At 56.3% G+C, this 27,511-nt stretch overlaps 2 protein-coding genes and 1 long non-coding RNA gene across 8 annotated transcripts in view; 1 reads left to right on the top strand and 2 right to left on the bottom strand.

Moving 5' to 3' along the window:
- Window positions 1-15,166, bottom strand: part of LOC100342463 (RH-like protein) — a 35,043-nt gene extending 19,877 nt beyond the window's left edge. For 2 of the 3 annotated variants that reach the window (XM_089301340.1, XM_089301341.1), the window contains exons 1-3: window positions 14,983-15,137; window positions 3,507-3,693; window positions 219-369 (exon numbers count right to left, since the gene is read on the bottom strand). In XM_089301340.1, coding sequence (XP_089157466.1) covers window positions 219-369; window positions 3,507-3,693; window positions 14,983-15,130 — 486 coding nt within the window. In that variant the 5' untranslated portion in view covers window positions 15,131-15,137. Of the gene's footprint in view, window positions 1-218; window positions 370-3,506; window positions 3,694-14,982 lie in introns of all 3 variants that reach the window. The other variant, XM_002715970.6, reaches the window with a different exon arrangement.
- A 1,186-nt stretch (window positions 15,167-16,352) lies between these two features.
- Window positions 16,353-19,310, bottom strand: LOC149125793 (uncharacterized). Its single transcript, XR_016211227.1, has 2 exons — window positions 19,173-19,310; window positions 16,353-16,441 (listed from the first exon to the last, which is right to left on the bottom strand). It is a non-coding gene; the product is annotated as an uncharacterized LOC149125793 (long non-coding RNA).
- Window positions 19,311-21,285: 1,975 nt separating this feature from the next.
- Window positions 21,286-27,511, top strand: part of MACO1 (macoilin 1) — a 78,160-nt gene continuing 71,934 nt past the window's right edge. Inside the window, exons 1-3 of one of the 4 annotated variants that reach the window (XM_089301338.1) lie at window positions 21,488-21,625; window positions 24,126-24,262; window positions 25,846-26,034. Coding sequence is in view for 2 of the 4 variants with exons in the window: in XM_051856658.3 (XP_051712618.1) it covers window positions 21,546-21,625 (80 nt within the window). In the remaining 2 variants the exon portion in view is untranslated. Of the gene's footprint in view, window positions 21,626-24,125; window positions 24,263-25,845; window positions 26,035-27,511 lie in introns of all 4 variants that reach the window. The other 3 variants (XM_089301337.1, XM_051856658.3, XM_089301339.1) reach the window with 3 other exon arrangements.

Genomic DNA, 27,511 nt, shown 5'->3' with positions numbered 1-27,511 from the left:
GCCCGGGAAGAGCACAGTTCTACGCCTTCCTACGTTGGGAGTCGAAGGCAGGCGGAATCCGAGTCTACACACGCGGCTTCGACCTTACTTGCGTAATCCCACGCCTGACGCCACGCGGTGGGCGAAGCCTCCCGCAGGGGCGCCGCAGCCAAGCCGGCTCCCCGCGTCCCGCTCCCCTCTCCAGGGCCCCTGGCCCTCCCCACAGCGCCGGGACTCACGTTCAGGACCCTCCTGTCGAGCATCCTTAACGTGCTGAAGGCCGTCACCTCCACCAGCGCCATCACCAGCAGCTGCACGAGGCTGGCCTTGCCCAGGACGGCGCCCGCAGAGATCAGCACGGACGTGGCGCTCATGGCGGCCGGCGGAAGGCTGCGGGGCGAGGAGAGAGAGAGGGGCGCTCACGCATTCGCTCCCGCAGCCGGCCCCCTGCCTGCCGCTTTTCAGCTCCGCGAGGACGCATCAGGGAACAAGGCAAGGTTTCCACCCACGGCGGGGCTCCCTCTTGCCCTCAGTCCAGGACAGGGAGCAACGCGCACTGGTCAGTGCCCAGGTCGCAGGGCCCGCTCCTGGGAGCCCGCACGCTGGGGCGTCTGCTCTGCAGGCACCACCCGCAGAGACTCAGTAGGGGGCGCGCCCTGCGGCTCCGTCTCGGCGCGCTGCACCTCCGCGTGGGAGGGCGCTGGGAAGCTGGTGGAGCCTGGCGCCCCTGCTCTGCCGCCCAGGCCGCTGCTCAGCCTGGCGGAGCCTGTGCAGTGAGCATGGGCAGCGCCCGTGTCCCGTGGGAGTGCGGCGGGACCAGAAGCAAGCGCCCTCGCTCCTGCGTGCCTGGAGGGAATTCACTGAGGAGGGAAGCCGCACTTCCAGGGAATCCGTCGCTCGCGCCTTCCTGCTCTCGAGGCCGGGCTTACCGGAGGAGGCGCAGCTTCTGTCTTCAAAGTGCTCTGTGATTCAGCGGGGAGGATAGTCCTCCACACCATGGACTAAGCAAACCTGCAGTGTCACAGCGCTGCGGGTTCGCTGGAAGGAGAGAGCATGCTCATCCTGGAGGGCTTCCTGGAGGAAGTGGCACAGCCCACGCACAGTCCACTGTCGCCTGAACACCTTGCTCTGAGACCCTCTCTGCTCCGCTGCAGCGAAGGGTGATGCGGCTGTGACCACAGCCCACAAGGAGATGATTTAGTCCACATTAGGGTGTTATTCCATCATAGTGAGCTGCAAAACGATGTCACTTTGCTGCGTGTCAGCCCCATTTTACAGAAGAGATCATCGAGGTGAGAGGCCACCAAGGCGAGAAGAAGGCAGGTTTTTGGCCACAGCCGCACAGCCATGAGGTTCAGACCTTGGTGGTCTGGGCGCAGCTGCCCCAGCGTCAGCTGCAGACACAGCGCCCTGTTGACGGCCCCAAGGTTCCAGAAGGAGGTTGGACAAGGGCACGGGGTCCCCTGGGGACCAGGCGTGATTTCCAATGTGGGAGCTCATCACCCCTGGGCAGAGTGTGCCTTGTAAGGGAGTATCCACTCGTCCACAAAGGCTGATGCAGGAGAGTGTGTGCCGGCCTCAGGGGCCAGGGTCGCTGGGGAGCCGTGGAGACGGTCAAGTACACTGGTTGGCAGAGTGGCCTCAGGGGTGGGCCACTGGGGCTGGGACTCTGGCTCAACCACTCCTGGCTGTGTGACCTCAGGCAGATGCCCTAACCACTCTGTGCTCAGTGCCTTTGTAAGGTGCAGGCAATCCCTTTGGAGCTGTCATGAGGGCAAAGCGCGCTGAGATGTGTGCCAGGTGCAGTAAGCGGGTCGGCTGTGGCTAGCGTGTTCCGGGGAGAGTCCCCTGGGCCTTTCAAAATGCAGCAGGAAAATTCATGTTTTGTTCCCCTAGTCGTTCACTGAGTTCTTCTGGGAGGAAAACAAAGGCAGGCAAAGCTGAGAAACAGGGCCCGGCCCTGGAGGGTCGGCCAAGGCGGGACCCGAGCAGCGCCGAGGCGGGACCCGAGCAGCGCCGAGGCGGGACCCGAGCAGCGCCGAGGCGGGACCCGAGTAGCGTCGAGGCGGGTGGCACTCGTTCCGCGGACTCCCGGGAGGCCGGCCAGCGCCCTGCCCAGCAGGAGGAAGCCCACTGTTCTGCTCTGGGAAGCCAGTTCCAGCAGGGCCCCGGCCACGGGAAGCAGCCCCCGAGGGGTGCCGGTGGGGCTGGGCCCTCCGGCTGCAGGTGGCCCCTTCCTGTCTTCCTGGATCGAGTCAAGAGCCAGCAGGTCCCTGCAGGTGTCCCAGGGGGCTTCTTGCTCCAACTGCCAAGGCCCAGAGGCTGCAGGCGTGTGTGCTGCTCAGCCCAGGCAGCAGAGACACCGGGCTAGGGTCGCCGCTGCCACAGCTCCCCCAGGGTGCCTTTGTCGCTTCCCAGGTGGAGCCCTGGGAGGGGTGGGGGGACCCAGTAATGCCCTTTAACAAGGGAAAGCATGGAGAGCTGTCGTTTGCTTCCAGGGCCAACGGGGAGCTGGTGAGACCGCTTCAGGACACAGCCACTCTGGAAGGGTTTCAGCTACGGAAAAACGGAAGCCACGGCCACCACTTAGCTGTGTGAGCCCAGGCAAGTGCCTTCCGTCTCTGAGCTTCCATTCCCTTACCTGTATGCCAGGTGAGCTCCCTACCTGGGAGGATGAAAGAAACACAGCAGGATTTGTGGAGTGTCGGCACAGGGCCTGGCCCACGGACAGCGATGCAACAGCAGTGCGCGGATGGCTCAGCAGGGGCCAAGAGGGGCGGCTGGCGGGGCCTCCGGAGGCCCCCAGGGCCCGGGACGCCTCAGATGGGGTTCTCCACCATCTGGGCAGGGCCGCGATGCAGAGTTGGATAAGACAAAAAACAAGCAGTGAGGAAAAACTTCACCGCGTTCCTCCTGTCAGGGGCCAACGCCTTTGTTAAAAGGATGTCACTTGATGTGTGCGCAAATTCCATGCGTCCCCGTGTGCCCATCGGCCAGGCTGGCAGCCGTGACGCGGCCGTCCAGCACCGGGGGTCCCTTCTGCTGGTTCTCAGCACTGGCCTCCCCTACCCGAGCAGATGAAAGGCCACAGAAGGGAAGCAACGGGGGCGGGGGGGGGCGCTAGCGCTTGTCCGCCAGCATCCGCGGGCCCAGCATCCTTCCTAAGAGAGGCTGTCTCTTTGGGTGTGGTCTCTGTTTCTCTTTGTCTAATATGTTTTTCTTGATTTTTCCATGAACCTACATTGATGGCATAACGTCACAAAATCATAACTGAGAATCAAAGCAGGGAGGCCCCCCGGGAGGGCTGTCACCCTCCCCTGGGCCCTGACCGGTGAACTCAGTGAAGAGGGCTGTCAGACAGAATGCAGGATCAGCTCCACTTACAGGCCAGGTGAACTATGCGTAGTCTTTTGTCTAAGTCTATCCCAACTGTAGCACCACATTGTTGGCAGCTCTTCTAGAACTTTCCCTCTTGGCTCTCCTATCCCCTCAAGTACCCAAAAGCAATTGGGCCATCTTACGGTTACCTGGACAGTTTGATGGACACCTTCCCATGGAAGGGTTGGTTCAGGAAACCATCAAGCAGGACTGCCCACTGCACGCCCACGGCCAGCAGGAAGAGGTTGAAGGCCACGCTGCTCCAGCCGTGTCTTCGCAGAGATGAGGTGAGGAAGCCTAAGCCGAGGGCCGCCATGACCGAGAGGTCCTGGACCACTGCACGGGGAGGACAAGGCAGGAGGAGGGAGGGCCGTGAGCCAAGAGTTGCGCAGAATGGCTGCTGGAAGGGGCCATTCCAGATCCTTCCATGGCCTTTTTTCTGATTGCAGTGCAGGGTGGAGGTGAGGAATGTGGGAGCTGGCGCCCTGGCGAAGTGCGTCCGCCAAGGCCCTGCTCACACTGGAGCCCGGGAACTGTAGGCCTCTTCTGTCTGTAAACAATGCCATGAGCTCGGGGAGCCCTCGGGGCTGGTGCTGGGCACAGAGTGGCCACTCAGGAGCGGTCCCTGCTGCTGCTATTCTGGGACATCGGGCTCAGCCCCCTGGTCCCGCACAGCCCAGACACTCAGTGACCTGGCCCAGGTCACACGGCAAGAGCAAGCAGAGGTGGGCCCAGGGCTCCCGCAGGCACCATCTGATCCCAGAATGGAGGACTGAGGCTAAGCGGGGCCCGGGAGCAGGGCGGAGCATCTGGAAGCAGTGTGATCAGAGCTTGTTTCCCAGAGCCGTTCCAGGGAAGCTCATCTTGCCACGTTGCATACAGGGGGGGCCTGACCTCCACCAACCAGGGCAGGGCAAACCTGCCTGGGTGAGAGCTGCCTGAGCAGGAAGGCCCCGCCCCCGTCTCCATCCTGGGTGCTCCTCCAACCCTTGCTGCAAAAGCCCTGGCGCCTGCTGGGTGGGGAGGCGGCTTCTTTGGGGGACAGCGCCTTCTTTGGGGGACAGCGCCTTCCTGCCGTCTCCTGCACATGTCGTCCTCTGAGCAACTGCCACTTGAGACTGCCTGTTTGGTGACACCCCAGGCAGACCCCCGGCGGGGCTGCCTTCACCACCTGCTGCCAGGGCCCTGGGGTGGGGGTGGAGGGGCAGGCAGCATTATACACCAGGCCCACCGGGGGGCCCTCACCTTTCCTGGCCCCAGAGCAGAGGTAACCGAGGCAGCTAGGTGGACGGGCAGACGGAGCTGCTGGCAAGGAGAGGACCAGCAGAAGGGAAACAGGAGCGTTCGGGTTGAATCCGGCTTTGAAAGACGGTCAGCAGGGGACAGCATTGAGCCTATCGGGTGAAGCCGCCATCTGCAGTGCCGGTTTGAGTCCCGGCTTCTCCACTTCCAATCCAGCTCCCTGCGAATGGCCTGGGAAAGCAGTGGAAGATGACCCGAGTGCTTGGCCCCCTGCACCCACGTGGGAGACCTGGATGAAACTCCTGGCCGAGCCTCAGCTGTTGTGGCCTTTGGGGGAGAGAACCAGCAGATAGATCTCTCCACCTCTGTGTATGTGTGTAACTCTGCCTTTCAAATAAATAAAATAAATCTTAAAAAAAAAAAAAAAAAAAGAGAGGCCGATGCTGTGGCCTAGTGGGTTGAGCTGCCCCCTGCAGCACCGGCATCCCATGGGGCAGTTCGAGTCCTGGCTGCTCCACTTCTGAGCCAGCTCCCAGCAATTGCTTGGGTTCCTGCACCCACGTGGAAGAACCGGATGGAGCTCCTGGCTCCTGGCTTTGGTCTGGCCCAGCCCTGACTGTTGTAGCCATTTGGGGAGTGAACCAGCGGATGGAAGATCTCTCTCTCTCTCTGCCTTTCCCTCTCTGTAACTCTTTCAAATAAATAAATAAAAATCTTTAAAAAAAGAAAAAGAAAAAGAAAGGAAAGGTGTTCAGCAGTCTGGGCTTCAGACCTCCACAAAGTTGGGTTCGGGTCAGAGCTGTGGCACTTCCTAGCTGTGTGACCTTGGTCTACTTCCTCAACCTCTCTGAGCCTCAGTAGCAGCCTGCATTTGTTCATCGTTCACCATGTGCCACCCTGGGTTGGTCACTTGGCGTAGACTCTCTTCCCACTCTCACAGCCACTCTTTGAGGTGAGTGCTGTTACTGTTACCATCCTACAGATATGAAAACTGAGGTACAGAGCATTCAGGAACTTGCCCCAGCCCATACAGCCAGGATTGAAACTCCCAAAACATTCATGGAAATGGTATTATGGAAAAACGAGACATGGGTTTCAAATGTATTTGCACCAAGTTAAATGCATCTCTTAATCCCATTTTCCCATGAACTTTTTTTTTCCAAAGATTTACTTATTTGAAAGAGTTACAGAGGAGGAGAGGCAGAGACAGAGAGAGAGAGGTCTTCCATCCACTGGTTCACGCCCCAAGTGGCTGCAACAGCTGGAGCTGAGCCGATCTGGAGCCAGGAGCCAGGAGCTTCCTCCAGGTCTCCTATGCGGGTGCAGGGGTCCAAGGACTTGGGCCATCTTCCACTGCTTTCCCAGGCCACAACAGAGAGCCGGATTGGAAGTGCTGCAGCTGGGACACGAACCAGTGACCATATGAGATGCCAGTGCTGCAGGTGGCAGCTTTTACCCGCTACGCCACCACGCCAGCCCCCCAGGAACTTTTACAAGTGCCTTCATGTCTGCTCTCTTCCCGGTCCCATCTGCTAAATGGGAAAATTGCTGTCCCCAACCAGGGTGCCAGAATCAAATGCGTGGAGTTGCTCAGGATAGGAACAACTATTTTGCAATAAACACCAACTATTTTTACACATGTATAGACGCCAAAGATGGATCTGGAAGGATTTTTATTTTCTTCCCCATGGATATTATCTCTGGATGTGGGAGATTTCTTTACTTTTGCTGTTGGTGTTTAAAGTTTCAGCAGGCCGGCGCCGTGGCTCAATAGGCTAATCCTCCGCCTTGCGGCACTGGCACACCGGGTTCTAGTCCCGGTCGGGGTGCCGGATTCTGTCCCGGTTGCCCCTCTTCCAGGCCAGCTCTCTGCTGTGGCCCGGGAGTGCAGTGGAGGATGGCCCAAGCCCTTGGGCCCTGCACCCCATGGGAGACCAGGAGAAGTACCCGGCTCCTGCCATTGGATCAGCGCGGTGTGCCGGCCACAGAGCACCAGCCGCGGCGGCCATTGGAGGGTGAACCAACGGCTAAAGGAAGACCTTTCTCTCTGTCTCTCTCTCACTGTCCACTCTACCTGTCAAAATAATAATAATAATAAAATAAAGTTTCAGCAGCCAGCACAGACAGTAAACAACTTTAGCAAAGAAGGAGGGGGAGGAGGGAGAGGGTGGGCCTGCGCTGTGGTGCAGCAGGGAAAGCCACTGCCTGCGACTCCAGCTTCCCATGTGGGCACCAGTTCAAGTCCCAGCTGCTCCACTTCTGCTCCAGCTCCCTGATAATGTGCCTGGGAAAGCAGCAGCAGATGGCCCAAGTGCCTGGGAGACCTGGATGAAGCTCCTAGTGCCTGGCCCAGCGCTGGCCACTGTGGCCATCTGGGGAGTGAACCAGTAAATGGAAGATCTCTCCCTCTCTCTCTCTGTTAACTCTGACTTTCAAATAAAACAAATTGGAAGGAGAGGAGGAAGGAAGGAAAGGAAACACCGCAGGGGCTTCGAGTTCTGACAGACCCCGGCGCTATGGTTTTCTATTACGCTAAACTTTATTAAATTGCTAACTGGCGGCCATTTTTGACTTAACACCAATGTTAGTGTGCTTCTCGCCCATAGCCCTGGGCCCTCGCTTGTGGTGCGCATTGTTTACTTTCCTTGTCAGCTACATAAAGGCAATCATTGCCTACCGCAGAGCTCAGCCAGTGCCTGGCTCACAGACAGCGCTCGGGGGGTGCCCGGTGGTGACTCCCCTTCAGCACGGGACCAGCACGGGACCAGCACGGCTCCTGCCCCACCTCCTGCACCAGCACTGCTGGCCACAAGGCAGCTCTTATGAGCCCTCCGGGGTCTTGGAAGCTCCTCTGATTGACACAAGCTGTTCTAGTCCACGCCTGCTGAAAACACCACGCACCTGGGGGCTGGCCTATAAGACCAGGATATAGGAGGCCCCTGAGAACCCCGGGGAATCGTGGGATCTGGGCAGTGGGTGCAGAGCGGGCATCAAGTCTTTGCGCCTTCTCCAGTAAGCTCAAGGATTTTTCCATCTCCTCCTTGCATCCTTTTAGGAATGGAAGTGGGAGGGTGCTGTCTTCCCCAGGTGCCTCCTGGGATGGCTCAGAGCCCATGAGGAGCCAAGCAGGAAACAGGTGTATGAAGATGCACTGTGTGTGTGGGAGTGGTGAGGCCTGCGGCTAATAGCGACTTCATACCCAACTTGAGAGACTCAGATTCAGCCTACGGGATCTTAGGCGAGTGCCTTGACCTCTCTGGACCTCAATTTCCCTATCTGTAACTTGTAAGAGTTGGACTTGATACTTTCGAAGGCCCTTATATTCTGGAATATTCCAAGGAGAGGGTCAGTGGGAGGATGGGTGGAGGAGAGGCGTCAGATTAAGAGTAGAGGGGGACCATAGGATTCGAAAGTCAGGATCCAGGGTGTAGCTGCTGCCCCTGATCCCAGACAGGGGGGCCAGGGCCTTCCTCGTCGAGGGCCCGCACTGTCCATCGGAGGAACTGGGCCTCAGCCAGCAAGATGAAATGAGGCGGCAGTGTCCAGGAGCTGCTGGCAGAGCCCAGGCACCCCGACTGCTCAGCAAATACCATTTGGTTTCAGGCTCCCTGGCCCCTCACCCCCTGCATCCACCCACTTCCTATCCCCAAGACATCAGGGCCACAGCCCAGCTCAGGGACTCCCCATGGGCCTCAGTTCCCGCCTCCCAGAGCCTGCCCCGTCTGATAAGCTACAGGAGACAAAGGTGCTCAGGGTGATAAGAAGAGGATGCGCCTGCCCTGGGCCCCCAAGGACTGGGCTGGGGATGTCTCCTGGTCTAAGGCAGGCTCGGGCAAAATTCAGGAAAGCCCCATGACTTGCAGTAAGAAAGTCTAACCTGCAGTCCAGCACCCGAGGAGGTGATAATTAGCATCACTAGAGGGAACCCTGCACCCACCAGCCCTGTTCCAATGGCTCCCAGCCTAAACCCACAGCAACCTATGCAGTAGGTACAATTTATTATCCCCGATTTACAGACAGGAAAAGGCAGGCCCAGGTCACACAACTTGAAACGATGGCAGGAAGTTTTGAACCCTGACTACTGGGGTTTAACCACTGTGCCATCCTGCCTCCCCACACAGCACCCATGGTGTAATGGTGATGCCCACAGGCCTCTGAGTCAGATGGTCAAGGGTCAGGGCCTGGCTCTAGCTCTGTGTCCCAGCCTCCTAAGCTGTAAAAAGAGTAGGAAACGATGACACCTGCCCCGAAGACTGTGGGGAACACTGAGCTCACCGGAGCATGCAAATCCCTTTGCCCAGCATTGGATGCAGAGCGAGGTTTGGAAATGTCACCCTGTGCCCGTCCTTGTTAGCTGTGCGAATTTGGGCAAGACTGGGCTTTCTCCAGACCTGTCTGTCCACTTGCAAAGAGTTTGGATAACTGCAGTTTGATCTCCCGTGTCCATCCACACGGGCAGCTGCTCCCACCAGCTTGCAGCCCCCACCAGCCTCGAGCCCCCACCAGCCTCCAGCCCCCACCATGCTGCCACCCCCACCAGCCTGCAGCCCCCGCACCCTGCCGTGCCAACCCACAGTCTGCTCCCCTAGCCATTCTGGACTTGTGAACCCCTCTGTTCTTGCCCCTCTGTCTGCCCTGCAGAGACTTCAGCACCGATGGCTCTGAAGCCAATCCCACTTCCACCCCCCAGGCTCTGGCCTGCACCCCTACACTGCCTCCCTGCTACTGAGCAGGGAAGACGTCTGTGGCCCCAGGCTGGAGCCACGCATGGACTTTGCCTGTGTCTTATCCCACAGTCCCTACTTCCACACTCCCCCTCCCTTGGGAAGGGAACGAGATTTCCCAAAGGGACGGCCCAAGGCTGAGATGTGGCAGGTGTCGTCTCACAGCCCTTCTCCCTGCCTCTGAGAGGTACAGGGAGAGCTGGTGGCACCCACAGCACAGGACTTAGGGTGGTGCCTCACTTTGGTAGCCCTAGGGCAGGCTCTGTGTGGCAGATTGTTTCAGTAATAGCCCCCATTGAATCATGCCTTCCAGTAGAGTCACTGGCTTTGGCCAATGGAATATTAGTAAACAAGCTACAATCAGAGGCTAGAAGAGCACCTTCATATTGGGCTTGCCCTCTCTCTGTGGGAGTCGGCTGCAGGAACCACAGTGCCCAGCGGCCAGCCAGCACCAACTGCAAACCCGAGAATGAGGCCCTCTGAACCCATCCCCCTCCAGCGAGATCCCTAAGGCAAACCCAACAGAAGAACCGCCCAGTTGAGCCCAGCCCAATTGCTGAACCCAGAGTCACCATCACAAATGAGTTAAAGAGCTGCTATTTTAAGTCACTGAGTCTGGGCGTGGTTGTTATGCAGCAATAGGGAACTGATACACTGTGTCGCCTGAGCTCCTCCTAGGCATCTCAACTCCACGCCCACAAGGACCACGCCCTTGCTCACTGAGCCCACACCTGCCCCTGCTCTGGGCCTCTCATCTCAGGGATTGGCACTGCCATTCTCCAGATTGCTACCCGTAGCCATCCTCCTCGCCACCCTCCTTTTCACCAAGAACGGCTGATGTTATCCCCTAAATATCTCTGGAACCTGAACTCCTTGCTTCTCTCCATTGCCCCTGCCCATTGACCTCCATCTCAAGTCCTCCAGCCCAATAGTCAGTAGAGCAAGGAGCACAAACTACAAGAAGCGTCCAACACAACCTAAAGAAGTTTCTAGAATATTAGCACTTCTAGCTTGATTTTTATTTAAAAAATAAGAAATTAGGGGCGGTGCAGTGGCGTAGCGGTTAAAGCCACCACTGGCAGTGCCGGCATCCCATATAGGCACCGGTTTGAGTCCCGGCTGCTCCACCTCCGATCCAGCTCTCTGCTATGGCCTGGGAGAGCAATGGAAGATGGCCCAAGTCCTTAGGCCCCTGCACCCGTGTGGGAGACCTGGAAGAAGCTCCTGGCTCCTGGCTTCGGATAGGCGCAGCTCTGACCGTGGCAGCCAGTTAGGGAGTGAACCAGTGGATTCTCTCTCTACCTCTCCTTCTCTGTGTAACTCTGACTTTCAAATAAATAAATAAATAAATATTTTTTAAAAAATAAGAACTTAAAGACTATTAATAACAAAAACTAATACTGTCAGTCTTTATGTGTGTTAACTCTTTTAGTCCTTCCAGCACTTAGTGAGATAAATACTAGCGCCAAACGGCAGCAGTTGACCTGGAGGCGGGGAGAAGCTGAGCAGTTCGTCCACGTGCTCACGCTCACAGCTAACAGGGCGCGCAGGGAGCCTCCATCAGTCCGGCTCAGCGGTTCCCAAGCTTTCTTGTGCAGTCTCCACCCTCAGGTGGCCTAATCGGGAGGCCTGGACTAGAGCCTGGGACTCTGCCTTTCTAGTAACTGCCAGGGAACCTTGAGTGGGGAACTGCTGACCTAGGCCATCTGTCTCTCGAGGTGCCGCTGGAGACCCTGCGAGGTGTTCGATATTCACGTTAATCCAGAAGCCTCCCCACGCTGCTCCAAACACCAGGCAGCCCGAGGTCCCGTTGCTTTGGGGGCCCCTGGCAAGTACTTCTTCAGGCTGCAACTCACGGTAGAATTTATAAAAGTTACTTAGCCATTATGGAAACCTTTAAGTATACACTAAAGCAGAGAAGGTAGCACAATGACCCCCCGGACTCGTCTCCAACCTTTGCCAAATGCTTCACAGGGCCAATCTTGTTTTTTTGTTTCTTTGTTTAGTTTTTTTATCCTTTTCTCCCCCCTTTCATATTCCTGGCTTGAAGCAAACGCCAGCCCCCCCCCCCCCCCCCCCCGCCATTTCGGTAGGCTTCTCTAATAGACAGGGCCTTAGAAAATAGCCACTGTGCCTCTCCCACACCTAACCAAGTCCACAGTCATTCCTGTTCGTCCAGATAGTCACGTTCTAGTCAAGTTTTGTGGCTGTCTCCAACATTTCTTTTTAGATGTGGCAAGGTTGAACAATTTATTGTAGCTTATGCACTGGATTAAATTAAGTAGACTGCCTGATTCATTTATCAAGGTTGAACTCAACTCCCACAAAACAGACTAACGGCTTAAGCAACTCCTGCAAAGCAAACCCAGAGTGGAGGCAAAACTGACCCTGGAGGCGGCAAGTGCACAGAAAGTGAAGGGCACAGCCATGCGTCTCAGTGGGCAAGCTCCATGTCAGTCACGTTCAAGGTTAAAAAAAGCATCAGTCAGGGGCCTGCACTGTGGCGCAGTGGGTTGAAGCCCTGGCCCAAGGTGCAGGCATTCCATGTGGGCTCCAGTTCTAGTCCCGGCCGCTCCTCTTCCGATCCAGCTCTCTGCTGTGGCCTGGGAAAGTGGTGGAGGATGGTCCGTGTCCTTGGGTCCCTGCACCCATGTGGGAGACCCGGAGGAGGCTCCTGGCTCCTGGCTTTGGATTGGCGCAGCTCTAGCCGTCGCGGCCATCTGGGGAGTGAACCAGAGGATGGAAGCCCTCTCTCTCTGTCTCTACCTCTCTCTGTAACTCTGTCTTTCAAATAAATAAAATAAATATTTTTTAAAAAAAGCATCAGTCCGCAGGCTGGCACTGTGGCGCACTGGGTTAAGGTGCCAGCCCCAGTACTGACATCCCATATGGGTGCTGGTTCGAGTCCTGGCTGCTCTTCTTCCGATCCAGCTCTCTGCTGTGACCTGGGAAAGCAGTGGAGGATGGCCAAGTCCTCGGGTCTCTGAGCCCACGTGGGAGACCTGGAAGAAGCTCCTGTCTCCTGGCTTCGAATCAGCTCAGCTCTGGCCATTGCAGTCATTTGGGGAGTGGACTATTGCGGAATTTGGGGAATGGATCAGCGGAAGACCTCTTTCTCTCTGGCTCTACCTCTCTCTCTGTAACTCTGTCTTTCATATAAATAAAATAAATCTTTCCAAAAAAAAAAAAAAAGCATCCGTCCAGACACACCTGACAATGAGACGTCTGTATCGTCAGCAGCAACCGCGGACCTCACCCCGAGACTGCCTGGCGCCACTAGTGATGGGAAAAAATCTCTGTCATTTTGATCTCCTCGGAGTTTTCTGATTTGTGTGTACGCATTATCATGTACAAAGCACATCACTGCAGGGGCCGGCATGGAGGCACACCAGGTTAAGCCAACACTTGCGACACCAGCATCCCATTTCAGAGTGCCAGTTTGAGTCCTGGCTCCTCTGCTTCTGATCCAGCTCCCTGCTAACACACCTGGGAGAGCATCAGAAGATGGCCCAAGTGCTTGGGCTCCTGCACCCACGTGGGAGACCCAGATACTCTTCCTGGCTCCTGGCTTTAGCCTGGCCCAGCCCTGACCATTGCATCCATTTTGGGAGTGAATCTGGATGGAAGAGCTCTCTCGCTCTCTCTCTCTCTCTCTCTCTGTCATTTTTCCTTTCAAATAAGTAACTAAATCCTATGTATATGTATATGTATATGTATATGTATATGTATATGTATATGACTGCGGTAGTCCTTGCGTGTAACCCAGAAATGTGCTGCGTGCACACTCACCGCAGGTTGAAGTCCAGTGACTGATGCTAGGCTACAGCCCCCACACTGGCCTCGTGCCCTCTCTGCCCCTGCCCACATCACCTACACCAGCTCCAGAGCAGCTTTCTTTATGACCCAAACTCAGTCCCTTAACTTCCTCTTGGGTCAGCAGAATGCAGGTCAAACTCAGCCCAACAGCCTGCTGTCCACTGGCCACTTTCCAAAGCTTTATACTCCGGTGACCCTGCTGCGTAAACCCCAGCCAGGCTCCTCCCAGTGTGCGTGCCCATGGCTGCTGCTGGCTTTCACTCCTATGGAGCCTTCGGGTCCTGGCTGAGCAGTCCCGGCCCTCCAGCATCATCGCCTCCCCTGCCTGAGCTGTAGGCCTCCGCTGTGCTTCCATATAGAGTGAGCTTCCAGTACACTTCGCACTGGTGAGCAGCACAGCGTCGGGCTGGGTTGCAATGGCGGCTCCTCCGCCTACTGGTTGTATGACCAGTGACTCAACTCTGCTTCGAGAAAGAGCCATGAGGCGTAACTGCTGAGTGCACAGAAGCCAGGGCCAGGAGGTCCAAATTCAAATCTGCCAGGCTATTGCCAGCTGAGGGACCTCAGGCAGATTGCTCAATGCCCACGTGCCCAGCTTCCTCGTAAGGAAAACAGAGATCAAAAGAGTAGCTACCTCATAGAGTTGTTGTGAGGGTTCCACAGAACGCGTGTAGAACAGTAGCTAGTGCACAGTGAGTGCCCAGCAAACATCAGCTGCAATGGTCATGCATCTGAACCCCACGTTGGATGCAATACGTGGTTGAATGGAGAAGTGCAAGAACGCAGGCATTGAACTATATTGGACTGGGATCAAAAGAATTAAAGGAAATTGAAATGGATTAAAAATGTGCCCATACCAGGAAAGCAGCAGCAGACGACCCCGGCACTGGACCCCCGCCACTCCTGTGGGAGACTCAGATGGAACTCCTGACCCCGGGCTTTGGTGTGGCCTGGGCCCTGATCATTGTAGCCATTTGGGGAGCGAGCCAGGGATGGAAGACCTTGATCTCTCCCCCACCCCCGCCTTTCAAATAAATTCATCTTTTAAAAGGCTTGTGCCCAGGTCTTGGCGCTGAGGCCAGGGGCTCCCTAAGTCCATCATGGCCCTCAGGGGCCTTCCCTTTGCTTCCAGGTGACCAGGCCATTAGCATCACTTAGGAACGAGCAAGCACTCAGCTATGCCCAACCTGGTTTCAGCCTTTTCCCACGGACGTCACGCAGTCTGCCCGTGACCACAGATGACGCAGCAGTGTACTGAGACGCCCGAGTCTTTGTGGAAGCCCAGTCTCACACTGTGGCCATGTGTCTGTTTCACAGTGTCCTCATCACAGTCTGGGGATATTTTTAGCTGCATATAACATCACCAGCAGCATTCTACAGCGCTCCCCCCCTCCCCATACGCTGGCTTTGCAGGCCCGATGCAGACTCCAGCCTCTGAGAAGGGGGCGGAGCCGGGTAACAGGCTACAGGTAGAGAAATGAGTAAGAGAGACCAAGAATGGCGACAAAAACCCCCAACAACAACCCACAATTCCTTGCTGCTAAGGAGAGTGAAGTTGGGGGGAGCACACAGAAGCACAGCATTACAAAGAACCACTGGCACAGGGAATTCGGGGAACGGGAAAAGGCCGCCCCTCCCTCTGCACTGACAGATGAAGGCAGGCTTCGCGGCAGAGGTGTGCCCAGGCTGCTCCTCAGGAGAGCATGCGTCGTTGGCTGGGTGAATCCCTTTCCGCGGGGATTTTTGTGGGAAGGAACACCCACGCCCCTGGGGAACCACAGACCTCGCTGGCCCCCAGCCCCTGCTATCTGCCTGCGTGCCCACTTCCCCAGGGGCCCCTCACCTTGGTAGGTCCCCAGGAGCTTCTTCTGATCCTTTGAGGAAGTGTCATAGGAAGTGAAAAAGAAGAAGATGAGGACGAGGGCGCCCTGCAGCATTAAGGCCCAGGGGGGCAGGCAGCCCCGGACAGAGCGCGGGTACTTCGAGCCCATGGTGCATCTGTCCGCGCTGGGCTCCACCAGCAGCAGGCATCCCCTCTCCCCACGCCCACTCGCGGGAGCGATAGGGGAGACACCCGCCAAGGGCCTTATCTCAGGCCGCAAGGCTGGCTCTGCAGGCCTGTCCGTCGAGTTAACACCAGCGTGCAGGGCCCGTGATCACGGCGGGAGGGGGTGCATTTTTCCCACATTCATTCATCCAACAAACATTTTCCATACGGTTCCTGCCAAGCTCACGGTGAAGGGGGCATCCCCCCCCTCGAACCCAAACATGATAACACTGTGTCACTTGGTCCTTCAGCTCATCCTCACCATGTCCGTGTAGGAAAGACAGCGAATGGGTCAGCACTCCTGCTTCACAAGTGGGGAAACTGAGGCTCACCGGGGTCTGTGCACCCGCAGGCTCCCGACAAGAATGAATTGATCAAGAGAGAACGGACGAATGAATGAATGAATGAATGCCAGCGAGGTACTCGAGAAGCCCCAGGGAGTCTGCAGACCAGACCCAGGAAGAGCTGCCCTCCAGGCTACAAGGCTGCAATGACTTATGTTTCAATCCGTATTTAAATCCCCTTTTTTCTAAGCATTTTTTAAAGGTAGGTGGGGGAAGAAAAAAATGGCTTGAATTCATTCAGTTCTGGAAAAATCCAGACGGGTCCTGGCCCAGCATCGGGCTGAAGATCCCCCCACCTCGGGCCGCCTCCATGCAGAGCATCCAGGACGCTGCCTGGGGCACGAGTGTCACTGACCTTTGCCGAAGGCCCCGTCTCTGCGTCCCCTCCCAAAGTGGTGACAGCCCCCGGCACAGGACTTGGGAGCCCGACATGGAGTTTTTTTTTAAAAAAGATTTATTTATTTATTTGAAAGGCAGAGTTACAGAGAGAAAGGAGGCAGAGAGAGAGAGAAAGAGAAAGAGTCTTCCATCTGCAGGTTCACTTCCCAGATGGTCCCTGCAAAGGCCAGTAGAGGGCCAGACCGAAGCCAGGAGCCAGGAGCCAGGAGCTTCTTCCGTGTCTCCCACGTGGGTACAAGGGGCCCAAGCACTTGAGTCATCCTCTACTGCTTTCCCAGGCGCATTAGCAGGCAGCTGGACTGGAAATGGAGCAGCTGGGACTCGAACCGGTGCCCATATGGGGTGTTGGTATCACAGGCAGCAGCTTTACCCATTGTGTCATAATGCCACCCTCCCCCTGCCCCGCCATTTGTCACTTGAATGTTTGTTTATTGTCTGTCTTCTCTGCAGCGTCTGAGGGAGTTTTGGGTGCTGTGGTGCTCAGTCCATAGTAGGTGCTCAATAAATACCTGCTGGATGAATAACAGCCACCATTTCTGCAACGCCCAGCACCAGACAAGCATCCTGCACACATTACTTCATGTAACCTTCCCCCGAGCCTGTGGCCACAGGCATCATTGCCACTGTTTTACAAGGAGGAATCTGCTGCTCAGAGAGGTCATGCACGTCCCCAAGGTCACACAGCTAATAAAGGGCAGGGTGGGACCTGGGTGGGACCCAACCCAGACACCCACCTGTCAGTACAGCTTGTGCTGTTAACCGATTTGCCACCCTGCCTCCCAGGGTACTAATCAACCCTCAGTCAGTTTCCTTGTGGGTCGAACAAGATGACCCGACCTGCTTCCCTCGCAGGGTCACTGCAAACACAGAGCCCATCTGGCAACTGGTGTTACAGAAATGCAGGCGGGCAGGGGCTTCTGCGACTCTGGCTGGCAGCGTGAGGGCCCAGGCTTTCCCCAGGTGTGGCGAACCGAGCCAGGGAGCCCGCAGCTTGCGCAGGGCAATGCCTGCCAGGAAACTCGCGCGCTGAGCTGGATTTCACCCGGCCTTTTCTGCAAGACCAGGGCTCGGTGGGAACGCCCGCCACGACCTTCCGCCCTGAGCCAAGCAGGCAGGGAGCAGTGCGGTGGGCAGGTCCTCCCTCCCCTCCCTGAGACTCGTCCCCACCAAGGCATGATCTTGCTCTGCTCGGGGCACACCTGGCTAAAGCGTGGCTAAGCCGAGCCTTCATTCACTGAACACTCATGAGCCTGGGAGTCGGCCACCTGCACTCGACTCCTGGTTGTGCAATTAATTAGCTGGCAGGACCTCAGGGAAGGTGGTCAGGGTCTCAGGGCGTAACTTCTCATGTGTACAGCGTTACTCTCCCAGGGCTGTGACGCTAACATGAGGTTGTGCACTGAGCATAGTCCATGAACGTTAGCAATCATTATTACCACACAGGCCTGGCACACTGACTGCAGAAAACTCTGAAAATTCCAAGCTGCACACGGCTTCTGTCAAGTACCCGCGGTGCTCCATCCCGAATACCAGTGCTGCGTTTTGTGCGTGCATCCTTTCAGGGGTTTTCTGGCTTAGGCCTCGTTTGTTTCCCTGCAAACATGGGATGGTACAGCACAGGCCAGGACAGCTCCTCTACAACATTATATACGGCACAGTGGTTAGGAGTCCGGACTCTGGCAGCAGCCTGCTGGGGTTTGAGTCAGAGGTCTCTGTCACTCGGTGTCCTTGGCGGAATCCCCTGCCCACCCTGAGTCACGATCACCTGTGGCGATGATTCTAGCCCTGTGTCTCCCATGATAAGCAGGTCATGTTGGCTCCACTTCGTAGATGAGAAAACTGAGGCTCAGAGAGAACAAGGCCAATGACTGGGCCTCTCTCATCTGGAAGACGGTGTTGTCATAATCTCAAGCTCATAGGATGTTGTGAGCTTTAAAGCAAATGCATGGGACTCGGAGCAGGGACTGTGATCCAGGGTGCTCGCGGGCTTCCACAGCCAGGGTGTGCGGCAGCTTCCTTAACCAGCCCTCTTCGTAGGATAACTGTAGGGCTGTTTCCAAACCACCCGGATTGTGACTGGTGTAGGCCAGGAACAAAGCCCTCCTGCGATTGAGGGAACTGAAGCTGCGGACCGAGGTGGAACCCACATTTCCTTATTTGGAGAACAGGATGTGGTGATCTCCCTCCAGGCTGCTGAGTTGAGCTGAAGCCCAAGTGTCAATCCCAACCCCTGGCTCATCAGAAAGTCCCAGGAGCGGGGGACAAGCCTCAGTTCCTGTCTGGGCCCTGGCCTTTTGAAGGAGAGCTACTTACTTCCCTTCCTCGTCTTACTCGTCTGTAGAATGGCCAGTGCAGGTCTCCGCCGCCTCCTGACTGGAGTGGCAGGATGGGGAGCAGGGGGCTCTCCTCTTCCCCCTTAGAATCCCCGAGGGCCACGGCGGGGCTGAGCAGGGAGAGGCTGGTGCTTGGCTGCAGCCCAAAGGGCTTGGCCAGGCTGCGTAGGGAAAAGGCAGCTGGGACTGTGGGAGGGGAATAGAGGGCCATGGAGAAGGGCAGTTGCACTCTGGCCTGTTCTTGGGCTCCTGGCAAGAAGGCCATGCCCAGACAAGCGCCCGATCAACACCCCTAACATCCACAGCACGCGCCTGAGCCTCGAGGCTTGAACTTGCTCAGCTCACGCCTGGGCTCATTTGCTATACTCTGCCGACTGTGTGGCTTTGTTTTCTCTGAACCTCAGTTTTCTCATCTATAAAGTGGAGCCAATGTGACCTGTTTGAGCGGGAACACGGGGCTAGGATCATCTCCAGAGTTGATCTAGACCCGGGGGAGGCAGGTGATCCCACCGGGGACACCGTGGGTTGGTGTCGGGATCGGACGGCTCCTTCTCCGGGCCTCACTCAGACTGCACTTCCTCTGCTCCCAGCACCCAGCCCTCCGACCGCTCCGGGCCATTCCACGCCTCAGCCCTGTCAAGCTCTTATCTGATGACAGGCTAGACCCGGAGCTTCAGCAGTCTGGCACAGGTCCCCAGCGCCTTGCTCATCTGTCCTCTGGATCACTCACCTCTCCATTCCACAGGGTGCCAGGGCCCTGACCTAGACAGCAGGGGCATGGCAGGGAGTGGGAGACACCACGGAGGCGGGGGCGGGGGTCTCAGCCACTCTGTCCCTTGCAGTTATGCGCATGAGGGATACGCAGGACTGGGGTCCCCACAGGGTCTGGAGCCAGAACCTTACCACGTACCTGTCCTCCCTAGCGCATCCAGGCCTCCGGATAACTCGGGCCCCTCCTGCGTCTTCCTCCAGGAGCCAGTGTGACTCGGCAGCAGCTGTGCCTTCCTGCTGCTCCGAGCAGAGCATTCTGCCCGTATCCTTTCCCAGGGATGGGCTGGCCTTGGTGCAGCTCCAAGCTTGCAGAGTTTGCTATTCTTGACTACCCAACATCACCCTACCAACGTAGCAGAGTAGAAGCGAGGGCCAAGAAACAGGCCCAGCGTGAACAGCAGTTACTTACTGTTAGCTACTGTACACCTGGCTCAGGAAGCTCATTACCTTCCAAGCCTTCAAATCAACCTGGGGCAGGGCGGGGTGTGTGTGGGGGGAGGCTCTGAGAGACTCAGGAACTTGCCCGATCTAGTTCAGTGGCCAAGCTGGAATTTCAACCCCGGTCTCAAAAAGCAGGACTCTTGCCATCTTTCTACAACTGCATCTCCACAGGCAATGGATGCGGTTCCCAAGGACCTTTTGGTCCAGGCGGATGGCTGCACCTCACCCAGGACACCCCATGCTAGACACAGCACCCGCAGAGACAAAGGCAGGAAGGAGGGAGACACAGCTGCAGGGGATTTAAGGACAGTGAGCAGGCCTGGGGCACTGGAAGAGGAGGGTAGGGCCGCACCCGACCGGCTCTGGACTCGGCACTAAAGAGAATGTGCTTTCTATTCCAGGCACTGGGCCACCTTTGAAGGTTTGTAAGGAGCAGAAAGGAACAGCTGGGATTCGGGTTCCTTCCGGGGTGGGTGCTGATACGGGGGTGACCATAAGGGAAAAAGGTCCACCGCGTCCATCTACTCCCCAGGAAGTTTGAAAAATGTCCTGGAAAATGAACTGCCCCCCCCCCCCCCCCCGCTGCTGGAAATCTGGTCAAGCCACGTGCTGGGATGCCCTGCAGTGACGGACGGGGCAAAACCGTGGAAAGACGCTGTGTACGCCGGAGAACAGGAGGCGGGACTTCACAGCCATTCGGCCCCTGTTCCCTGTGGTACAGTAATGTCATCCGTGGGGGAAGTGCGAGGAAGGGCAACGCAACGGGACGCCAGCAGCAGTCGTGCGGAGGCTGCGAGGCTCTCCGGCTCCTAGGCGGCATGTCCCCAGCTCCCTCTGCCAAGAATCCTGGCGGTCCTTTCTGATGGTTGCTCCGCCGTCCGTGCATGGCAGGGGCGTTAACGGGGAGAGACGCCAGTCGCCCAGCACAGCGCTACTACGGGTGGAGGGTCGCCGGCCCGGCGCCGCGGCCTCACAGGAGCCCAGCCAAGGCTCCGGTCCCCGCCCCGGGGCGGGCACGCCCCCAGTGACGAGGCGCGGCGACGGCGGCGGCGGCGCCCTCACAGGTCCCGCGGACCCAACGCGGCCTGCGGACGTGGAAGCCCCGGCCGCGCCGCCCCGCACAGCCCGGCGGCCTCGCGCGACGTCGCGCGCCCCACGGCCACGCCCCCCGTGACGCAGCGCCCGGGGGCGGGAACCGCGGCGGCCCCGCCCCGCGCCTCCTGCGATTGGCCGCCGCGCTGTCACCACGTCGCGGGAAGCTGGCAGGGTGTGTGTCCGTGTGTGTGGGGTTTGCTTTGTCATTCGTACCCCCGCCGCGCGCTGACGCGGCCGAGCTGGCCGAGCGCTCCGGCGTGCGCAGCGAGGGCCCCGGCGCCGCTCCCGGGACGCTCCCTTACATAATGACGCAACGGGCTGAAGCACATGTCAGCGCAGAAACCCCACACGCCGCACGCCCGGGCTTCAGGATCCCATTGCTGGGCGAGAGCCCACTCTGCCCTTCGGCGCGGCGTGCTCTGGAATGGATTCTAACACAGTGACACACGCAACCCCAAAACCCTGAAGCGTATCTTCGCAACAACGCATAATATAGGATGTTATATTTATAGGGCCTATTTATAAGCCTCTATTTAACTCTTTTCTGATAGGCCCTTCAGCGGGTCCAGACACCATAATGATTGGCGCATTCTTCCGTCCTTCAAGGAGGCGGGTTCTAGAGTCCGTTTTGCTCCAGTGGGCCCTCGGATTGGCCATCGGCAGCCTACCGGCGTCTTCGATTGGTCCCGCGGGCCGTCCGTCGGGGCCGAGGAGGCGGGGCAGAAGGCTGGCTGGTGCTGGGCGGGCGGGCCCCGGAATTGTCATTTCTTTGTTTCCGAAGGCGGAGGAGGCTCTGAGCCCCCCCTCCTCGTGCCACCCCCTCCCCCCGGGTGCTGGCTCCATGTCTGTGTGACCGGCCCCAGGGGTAGAGTCCAGGCCCGACGCGGGGCGGGCCGGCGGCGGCGGCGGCGGCTGAGGCGAGAGGCGGCGGCGGCGGCGGCGAGGGCGGCGCGGGCACCGGCCCCCCAGCGGGAGGATGAAGCGGCGGAACGCCGACTGCAGTAAGCTCCGCCGCCCCCTAAAGCGGAACCGGATCACCGAGGGCATCTACGGCAGGTGAGCGGCGGCGCCCCCTCCGCCGGGCGCGGGCCCCGCGTCCCCCGCCGCTCCGGAGGGGCCCCGGCCCCGTTATGTAACCCCGACTAGGCCGCACGCCCGCGCCGGGGGCTCTGCTGGCGAGCGCTGCCCCGGGAGCGGCCAGCCGGCCCGCCGGGGGTCCGCCCGGGGGGGCGCGGGGCGTGGGGAGGGCGCGGCGGGCGCGGGCCGAGGAGCCGCCGCACCGCCGTTGGGGCGCCCGGGCCCGCCGGGGGGAGGGGCGGCGAGCCCCCTGCCCGCCCGGCGCAGCGCAGCCCCCGGCCCGCGCCGTCGGGCCCGGGGGGCCTCTCCGCGCTGGCCTGAGCCCGGACGCGCGTGGACCCTAGGCACGGGGGGTGCGGAGCTGGCGAAGTTGGGCAGCCCTGGCCCCCCGGCGCCCCTGGGTGGCGGCCACGCCGCCCCTTCTTTCGCCTTCTGCCTGTCTTATGGGACCTCAAACTTGGCACCCGGGGCTGACGCCCCGAAATCCTGCCCTGGGACTCAGTCTCCTGGCGAACAGTATTTTGACCATTCCGAGCAGATAGTCCCCTCGAACGGTTTCCGAGAGCTTTTCTCCAAAGTCTTTTTTTTCCCCCCTCTCTTCTCCAAAAGGAAAGCAGTGTCCCTTTAAATAGAAATTGCACTCGGTCCTCCGAGGAGGACAACAGGTTCATGGGGCAGCGCAGGGACGTCGGTGGCTTCCCCAAGCCGACTTGGTGCGCGGCTGCTAATTTCTGGGCTGCTCACGGTGCGCGCTCTGAATGGGACGTGCCTGGCTGAGGAGGTGACTTCGGGGGAGAGGTGATGGGTGTGCAAAGCGGCCTTCTCGGCGTGGGGACATGCGCTTCGCCGAGTGCTGGGGGTGGGCCGCGGGGGCTCGGAGAAGTGTGTGCGGACGCGGGGGACCCCGGCTCGCCGTAACAGGACTGCCCGGCCCGGGCGTGCTGTTTGTTTACACGCGTGGGGTGTTTGCGCATGTGAACACTGGCGTTTTTCCGTTTTTAACTTCAGGTAAAAGCGTCAAGAAAAAGTGCAAAGGTCTTGGCTGTGCGCTCTGTTAGGGGCTGCAGCTCACGGGAGTCATTCATTCGCTCTGCCCTTGCACACGCCGTGTGTGTGTCAGGCCCTGTGGTAGCCGCTGAGCAAATGACTGGGGAAAACACTCCAAGATCTGCGCTGAGTTAGCCACACCGATGTTAACTCAGACCGCAACAGCAAAAGTATTTTTTCCTGAAGACCTAATGGGTGGAAAGGAGGTCTCTGCAAGTTACACTATGTAGATAGATAGATAGATCTCCTTGGATAAAGAAAAGGGTTTCCCCACCCACCTCAAAAAAGATTTGAGCAATCAAACCGTTAATAGTGGCACAGGGACAGAAGAGTGTGCGGCAGAGTTGGTAGACTCAGGACTGCTGTGTGTGCACGGCGGCCATTCACGGGAACCCGAGATGATGTGCAAGTCCTGTGTTGTCCGTGTTTTCAACTTCTCTTTGTACTTGAACAAATAGACTCAGTTTGCTACCTGTAGCATAGAAGCCACGTGCTCGAGCGGTGGGAAGCAGTGAACTCGCTGTCTAATCGAGGGCTGTTACTCTCCTGGTGGCTTTTGGAATGTGAGTCTTCCTACCCTAAGTTCACTATGCAAGTTGTTGAGGTCCATCTATGAAATTTTCAAAAACCAACAGTATTTCTGCCCTCAGCTCTATTTGCCCTCCTAAGCTTGGCCTTCTTTAAGTAAAATCTTGATGAAAAGACCAAAAAATATTTTACCTGTGTTTTCTGGTTGGAGCATCGTATATCACATGAACACGTCAATTTGCTTTTCTGCTTCTTAGTTCATATTATGGAGTATTGGACTAAAGAACAAGATCATGTATTTTTTTCCAATTCTGTTTTTAAGGAGATACTTAGAAAATTTCCATCTATTTCTTAGGCAAACAGAGTGAGTAGGCTAGTTATAAATTAGGATATTTGAAGATTCACGGATATCAAATTTCTGTTGATCATCACATTTAAGTCTGTCCTAAATTGTTTTTCACACCATCTAGGGCCCATTTTCTTCCTCAACATCTGGCCAATTTTAGTCTCATTAAACAGAGAGCTTTGTTGTTTTTCTGGTCCTGTGTTGACAGTTTTGATAAGCACTGTCTACTGTTTCGTAGCATAATCCTGGTGGACTTACCGTTTTCCGATTCTCAGTCTGTACAACTTTGTGAGCGCTGGCGTGGGAAGGAGGCAGCTGTGGAGCGGACAGCCCTGGACTGCAGGCTTCCGGAGGCCCGGGGTCAGACTCAGGATCCCAGCTCTGCCACTTGGGACGGGCAGGGCAGCCACAGCTTCGAGCCCCCGTTCTCACACCAGTTAAATGAGTTTTGAGGACTAAAGAAGATATGTACAGTTTGTGAAACTATGAATTATAGCTTGGTAAATATTACTAGGTTGTTGCTGTCACAGTTTTAACACTTGTGGTTTATTCTTTAAGGAGGCAGGAAAGACTGTAAGAATTGGTGCAGCCGTAAACTAAGAGATGAGCCATCGAAACAGGGGTCAGTTGTTGCTTGCTGTTGCCTAAAAAAGTCCTGTTGCTCCATGGGCTCCAATCCAGCAACTGTTACTGAGGTGATTGTCAAATGATGTCATTCATTGTCAGTGTCACGGCTGTGTTGTTGGAATTCTCTTTCAGGGACAAGATACAAGGCAAATTAATTTTAGACATTTTATGTATATTTTAAAGATTATTTATTTTGAAAGAGTTACAGAGAGAGAGAGAGAGAGAAATAATCCGTCTGCTGATTCACTTCCCAGATGGCCACGGTGGCCAGCAGTGGTCCAGGCTGAAGCCAGGAGTTTCATCTGGGCCTCCCATATGGGTGGCAGGGGCCCAAACACTTGGACCATCTTTTGCTGCTTTTCCCAGGCCATCAGCAGGGAGCTGGGTTGGAAGTAGAGCAGCTGGGACATGGACCAGTGCTTTACCCGCTACGCCATAATACCAGCCCCATTAGACATTATGCTAGTGGTTTTTTTTTTTTTTTAAAGATTTATTTATTTATTTGAAAGGCAGAGTTACACAGAGAGAGAAAAGGCAGAGAGAGAGAGAGAGATGTCTTCCATCTGCTGGTTCACTCCCCAATTGGCCGCAATGGCCAGAGCTGTGCCGATCTGAAGCCAGGAGCCTCTTCCAGGTCTCCCACATGGGTACAGGGGCCCAAGGACTTGGGCCATCTTCTGCTGCTTTCCCAGGCCATAGCAGAGAGCTGGATTGGAAGTGGAGCAGCTGGGTCTTAAACCAGCGCCCATATGGGATGCCAGCACTTCAAGCCAGGGTGTTAACTTGATGCCCTACAGTGCCAGCCCCTCATTATGTTAGTGTTATCTGCATGTAGATATATGCCCATCGTTCATAAATTGAAACCTGCTGTGGAAATATTATTCTAGTCAATTTAATAAGAGAAAGGAAGCAGGAATGGGGATTTTTAATATTATTGAAGGTTAAAATTCAGTGTAATTTTTTTTTTTAAGATTTATTTATTTGAAAGGCAAAGTTACAGAGAGGCAGAAACACAGAGAGAGAGGTTTTCTATCCGCTGGTTCACTCCCCAAATAGCCACAATGGCTGGAGCTGGACTGATTTGAAGCCAGGAGCCGGGAGCTTCTTCCAGATCGTCCTTGTGGGTGCAGGGGCCCAAGTATTCAGGCCATCTTCTACTGCTTTCTCAGGCCGTGGCAGAGAGCGGGATCTGGAAGTGGAGCAACCAGGACTCGAACCGGCGCCCATATGGGATGCTGGCACTGCAGGCAGTAGCTTTACCTACTATGTCACAGTGCCAGCCCCAATTCAGTGTCATTTTTTAAAAATCAGAGCCTAACACAGGGTAAGCAGTGAGTGTTGAATAAATGTTGAGTGAGTAAATTAATCAGTGAACATAAACTAGCCCATTCAGTTCATTGGAGGCCTGCAGTGTTCAGGGTACGGTGGAGGCCACAGGATAGGACATGCTCCTTGTCTTCAAAGCGTTAGTAGTCCAGTAGGCCAGAGGACCACCCTCTTAAATTCATACAGTGCTTTAGGGCTGCGACAGAACTTAGGGTTCTGTTCAAATAAAAGTCCTGCTGTTGGACCAAACTGTAGCTGACTGTATTTAGTGCTTCCCTTGACACATTAACAGCTATGTGTTGCCTCGTGTTATTTTATGATACAGTTGCCGTGAACTGATGTGAGATAGACGTGAGAGAACCTTGACAAACATGGAAACACGTTATTGATAAGAGGAAGAAAAATAAGAATTCTCCCCAGCTGTTCCATTTTCTGAGGTCCTCGGGTTCTGGCACGTGGCCCTCACACACAGAGCAGCCACTCCCCGTAGCTCATTGCGGACGTAATTCTCCAGGTGAGGTGGGGCTGGGCGCTGGGTGTTTCTCAAGGGGATTGTGGGGGTCCCCCCACCCCTCGGGCTCCTGTGCTCCCACCTTTCTTCTCCCTGGCAGTTACAGAGCCTCTCCTGTGTTGAATGTCTATTCCAAATCTCACAGTTACAATTGTTACCCAAGTAGGCACATGAGAATGTTAGTAAGGTGTGTCTTTACGCTTTGGGACACTGTTTTCTCTGTTAGTGTGGTTGGAGCTGTGAACTGATGACTACTCCCCGTCTTCCCGTGCTGGTCTGTGCAGTGCTGCTGCAGAAGCTGAGTGTGTACTGTGCCCGACCGTCCTGCTCCTGCAGCTAATGCCTTTGAAACGAGGCCCGAGCACGCAGACCGCCCTGGTGTTTGTGAGAGCTCTTCCCGTCTTTATTCCAGAGAAGAGTTCGCTGGTCTTTGGGGCGTCTCAGAAGTGACTTTTTAAATCATCAGATTTTATGTCTTTTTTAGCTTCTCCGTTTCCTTTTTCAGACCCTTGTTTAAATATTGTGGTCCTCAGAGAGTTCACTGCCGGGTTTTCCTGCCTCCCTTGTGGTGTCTAGGCCCAGTTTTCTTCTCCTCTGGGCTCTGCTCATTGAGGTCGCTGGAGGCTGGCTGCCTGGAGGGACAGGTGCTCCGCAGCTGAGCCAGGCCCTGGTGTCGCCGCCTCCCAGCCGAGAAGCCTGTCGCTGAGCTCGGCAGGCTCAACGGCCGGCTGCTGCACCTGCCATCCAAGTGACAGGTCTGGATGTTTTCAGAGGAGAGTTGGGGAAGGGAGTGAGTATACTGGAGAAACTGAGATGTACTAATGTGTGTGGTGAAGTGTGTTAGCTAAACTCCTGTGTTTGTGGCGTCCATGAAATACCTTTTAAAGTGTCACACTGGAATGTTTAGACTGTTTTTGTTGATAGTGTGTTCCCTTAAGAAAAGTACGTTCCTTCCACGTTGGTTGTGATTCTTGTCTGAGCAGCCTTAGCGCTGTAGTTGCACTGGGTGTTCCCAAAACCCCCTTCCATGGCGGCCTGGCTGAGGAGGGAAAGGACAGATGGGACCTACTCCAGATGACTTGTTTAAGCACTTCCTGTTTGTCAGTGGCATTCCCTTTTTCTTCACGTTGATTCTTCATGGCCTTGCTTTCAAGAACCTCACCAGAGTTGGAGATTGATCTTACTGGCAGGCTTAGTACTTTCTTTACCCTTCTCACTAGTTGTGTACCTGTGTAGCGTGGACTCAGACCTAGTTCTGGAAGCACTTGGGTTTCTAGAGCCTCTTTATTTGGTGATTTCTCCCCGATCTGCCTGGGTTTTGTGCGTATTTCATTTTGTCATTTGCTAGGCCAACAACTTATGGAGTCTGGAGGGTCAAATAGAAATTTCATGTAGTTAACTCAAATAAAGTAATTGAGTTGTTCTTCATAATATTTAGTATGCTGTTCACATACGCTGATTACTTTATTCTCTAGGTTTA

The sequence above is a fragment of the Oryctolagus cuniculus genome, chromosome 7 (assembly GCF_051225735.1).
Source record: "Oryctolagus cuniculus isolate XC-2025 breed Fujian yellow rabbit chromosome 7, ASM5122573v1, whole genome shotgun sequence".
In the NCBI taxonomy this organism is placed as follows: domain Eukaryota; kingdom Metazoa; phylum Chordata; class Mammalia; order Lagomorpha; family Leporidae; genus Oryctolagus; species Oryctolagus cuniculus.
This window is presented reverse-complemented; position numbering and strand designations above follow the sequence as displayed.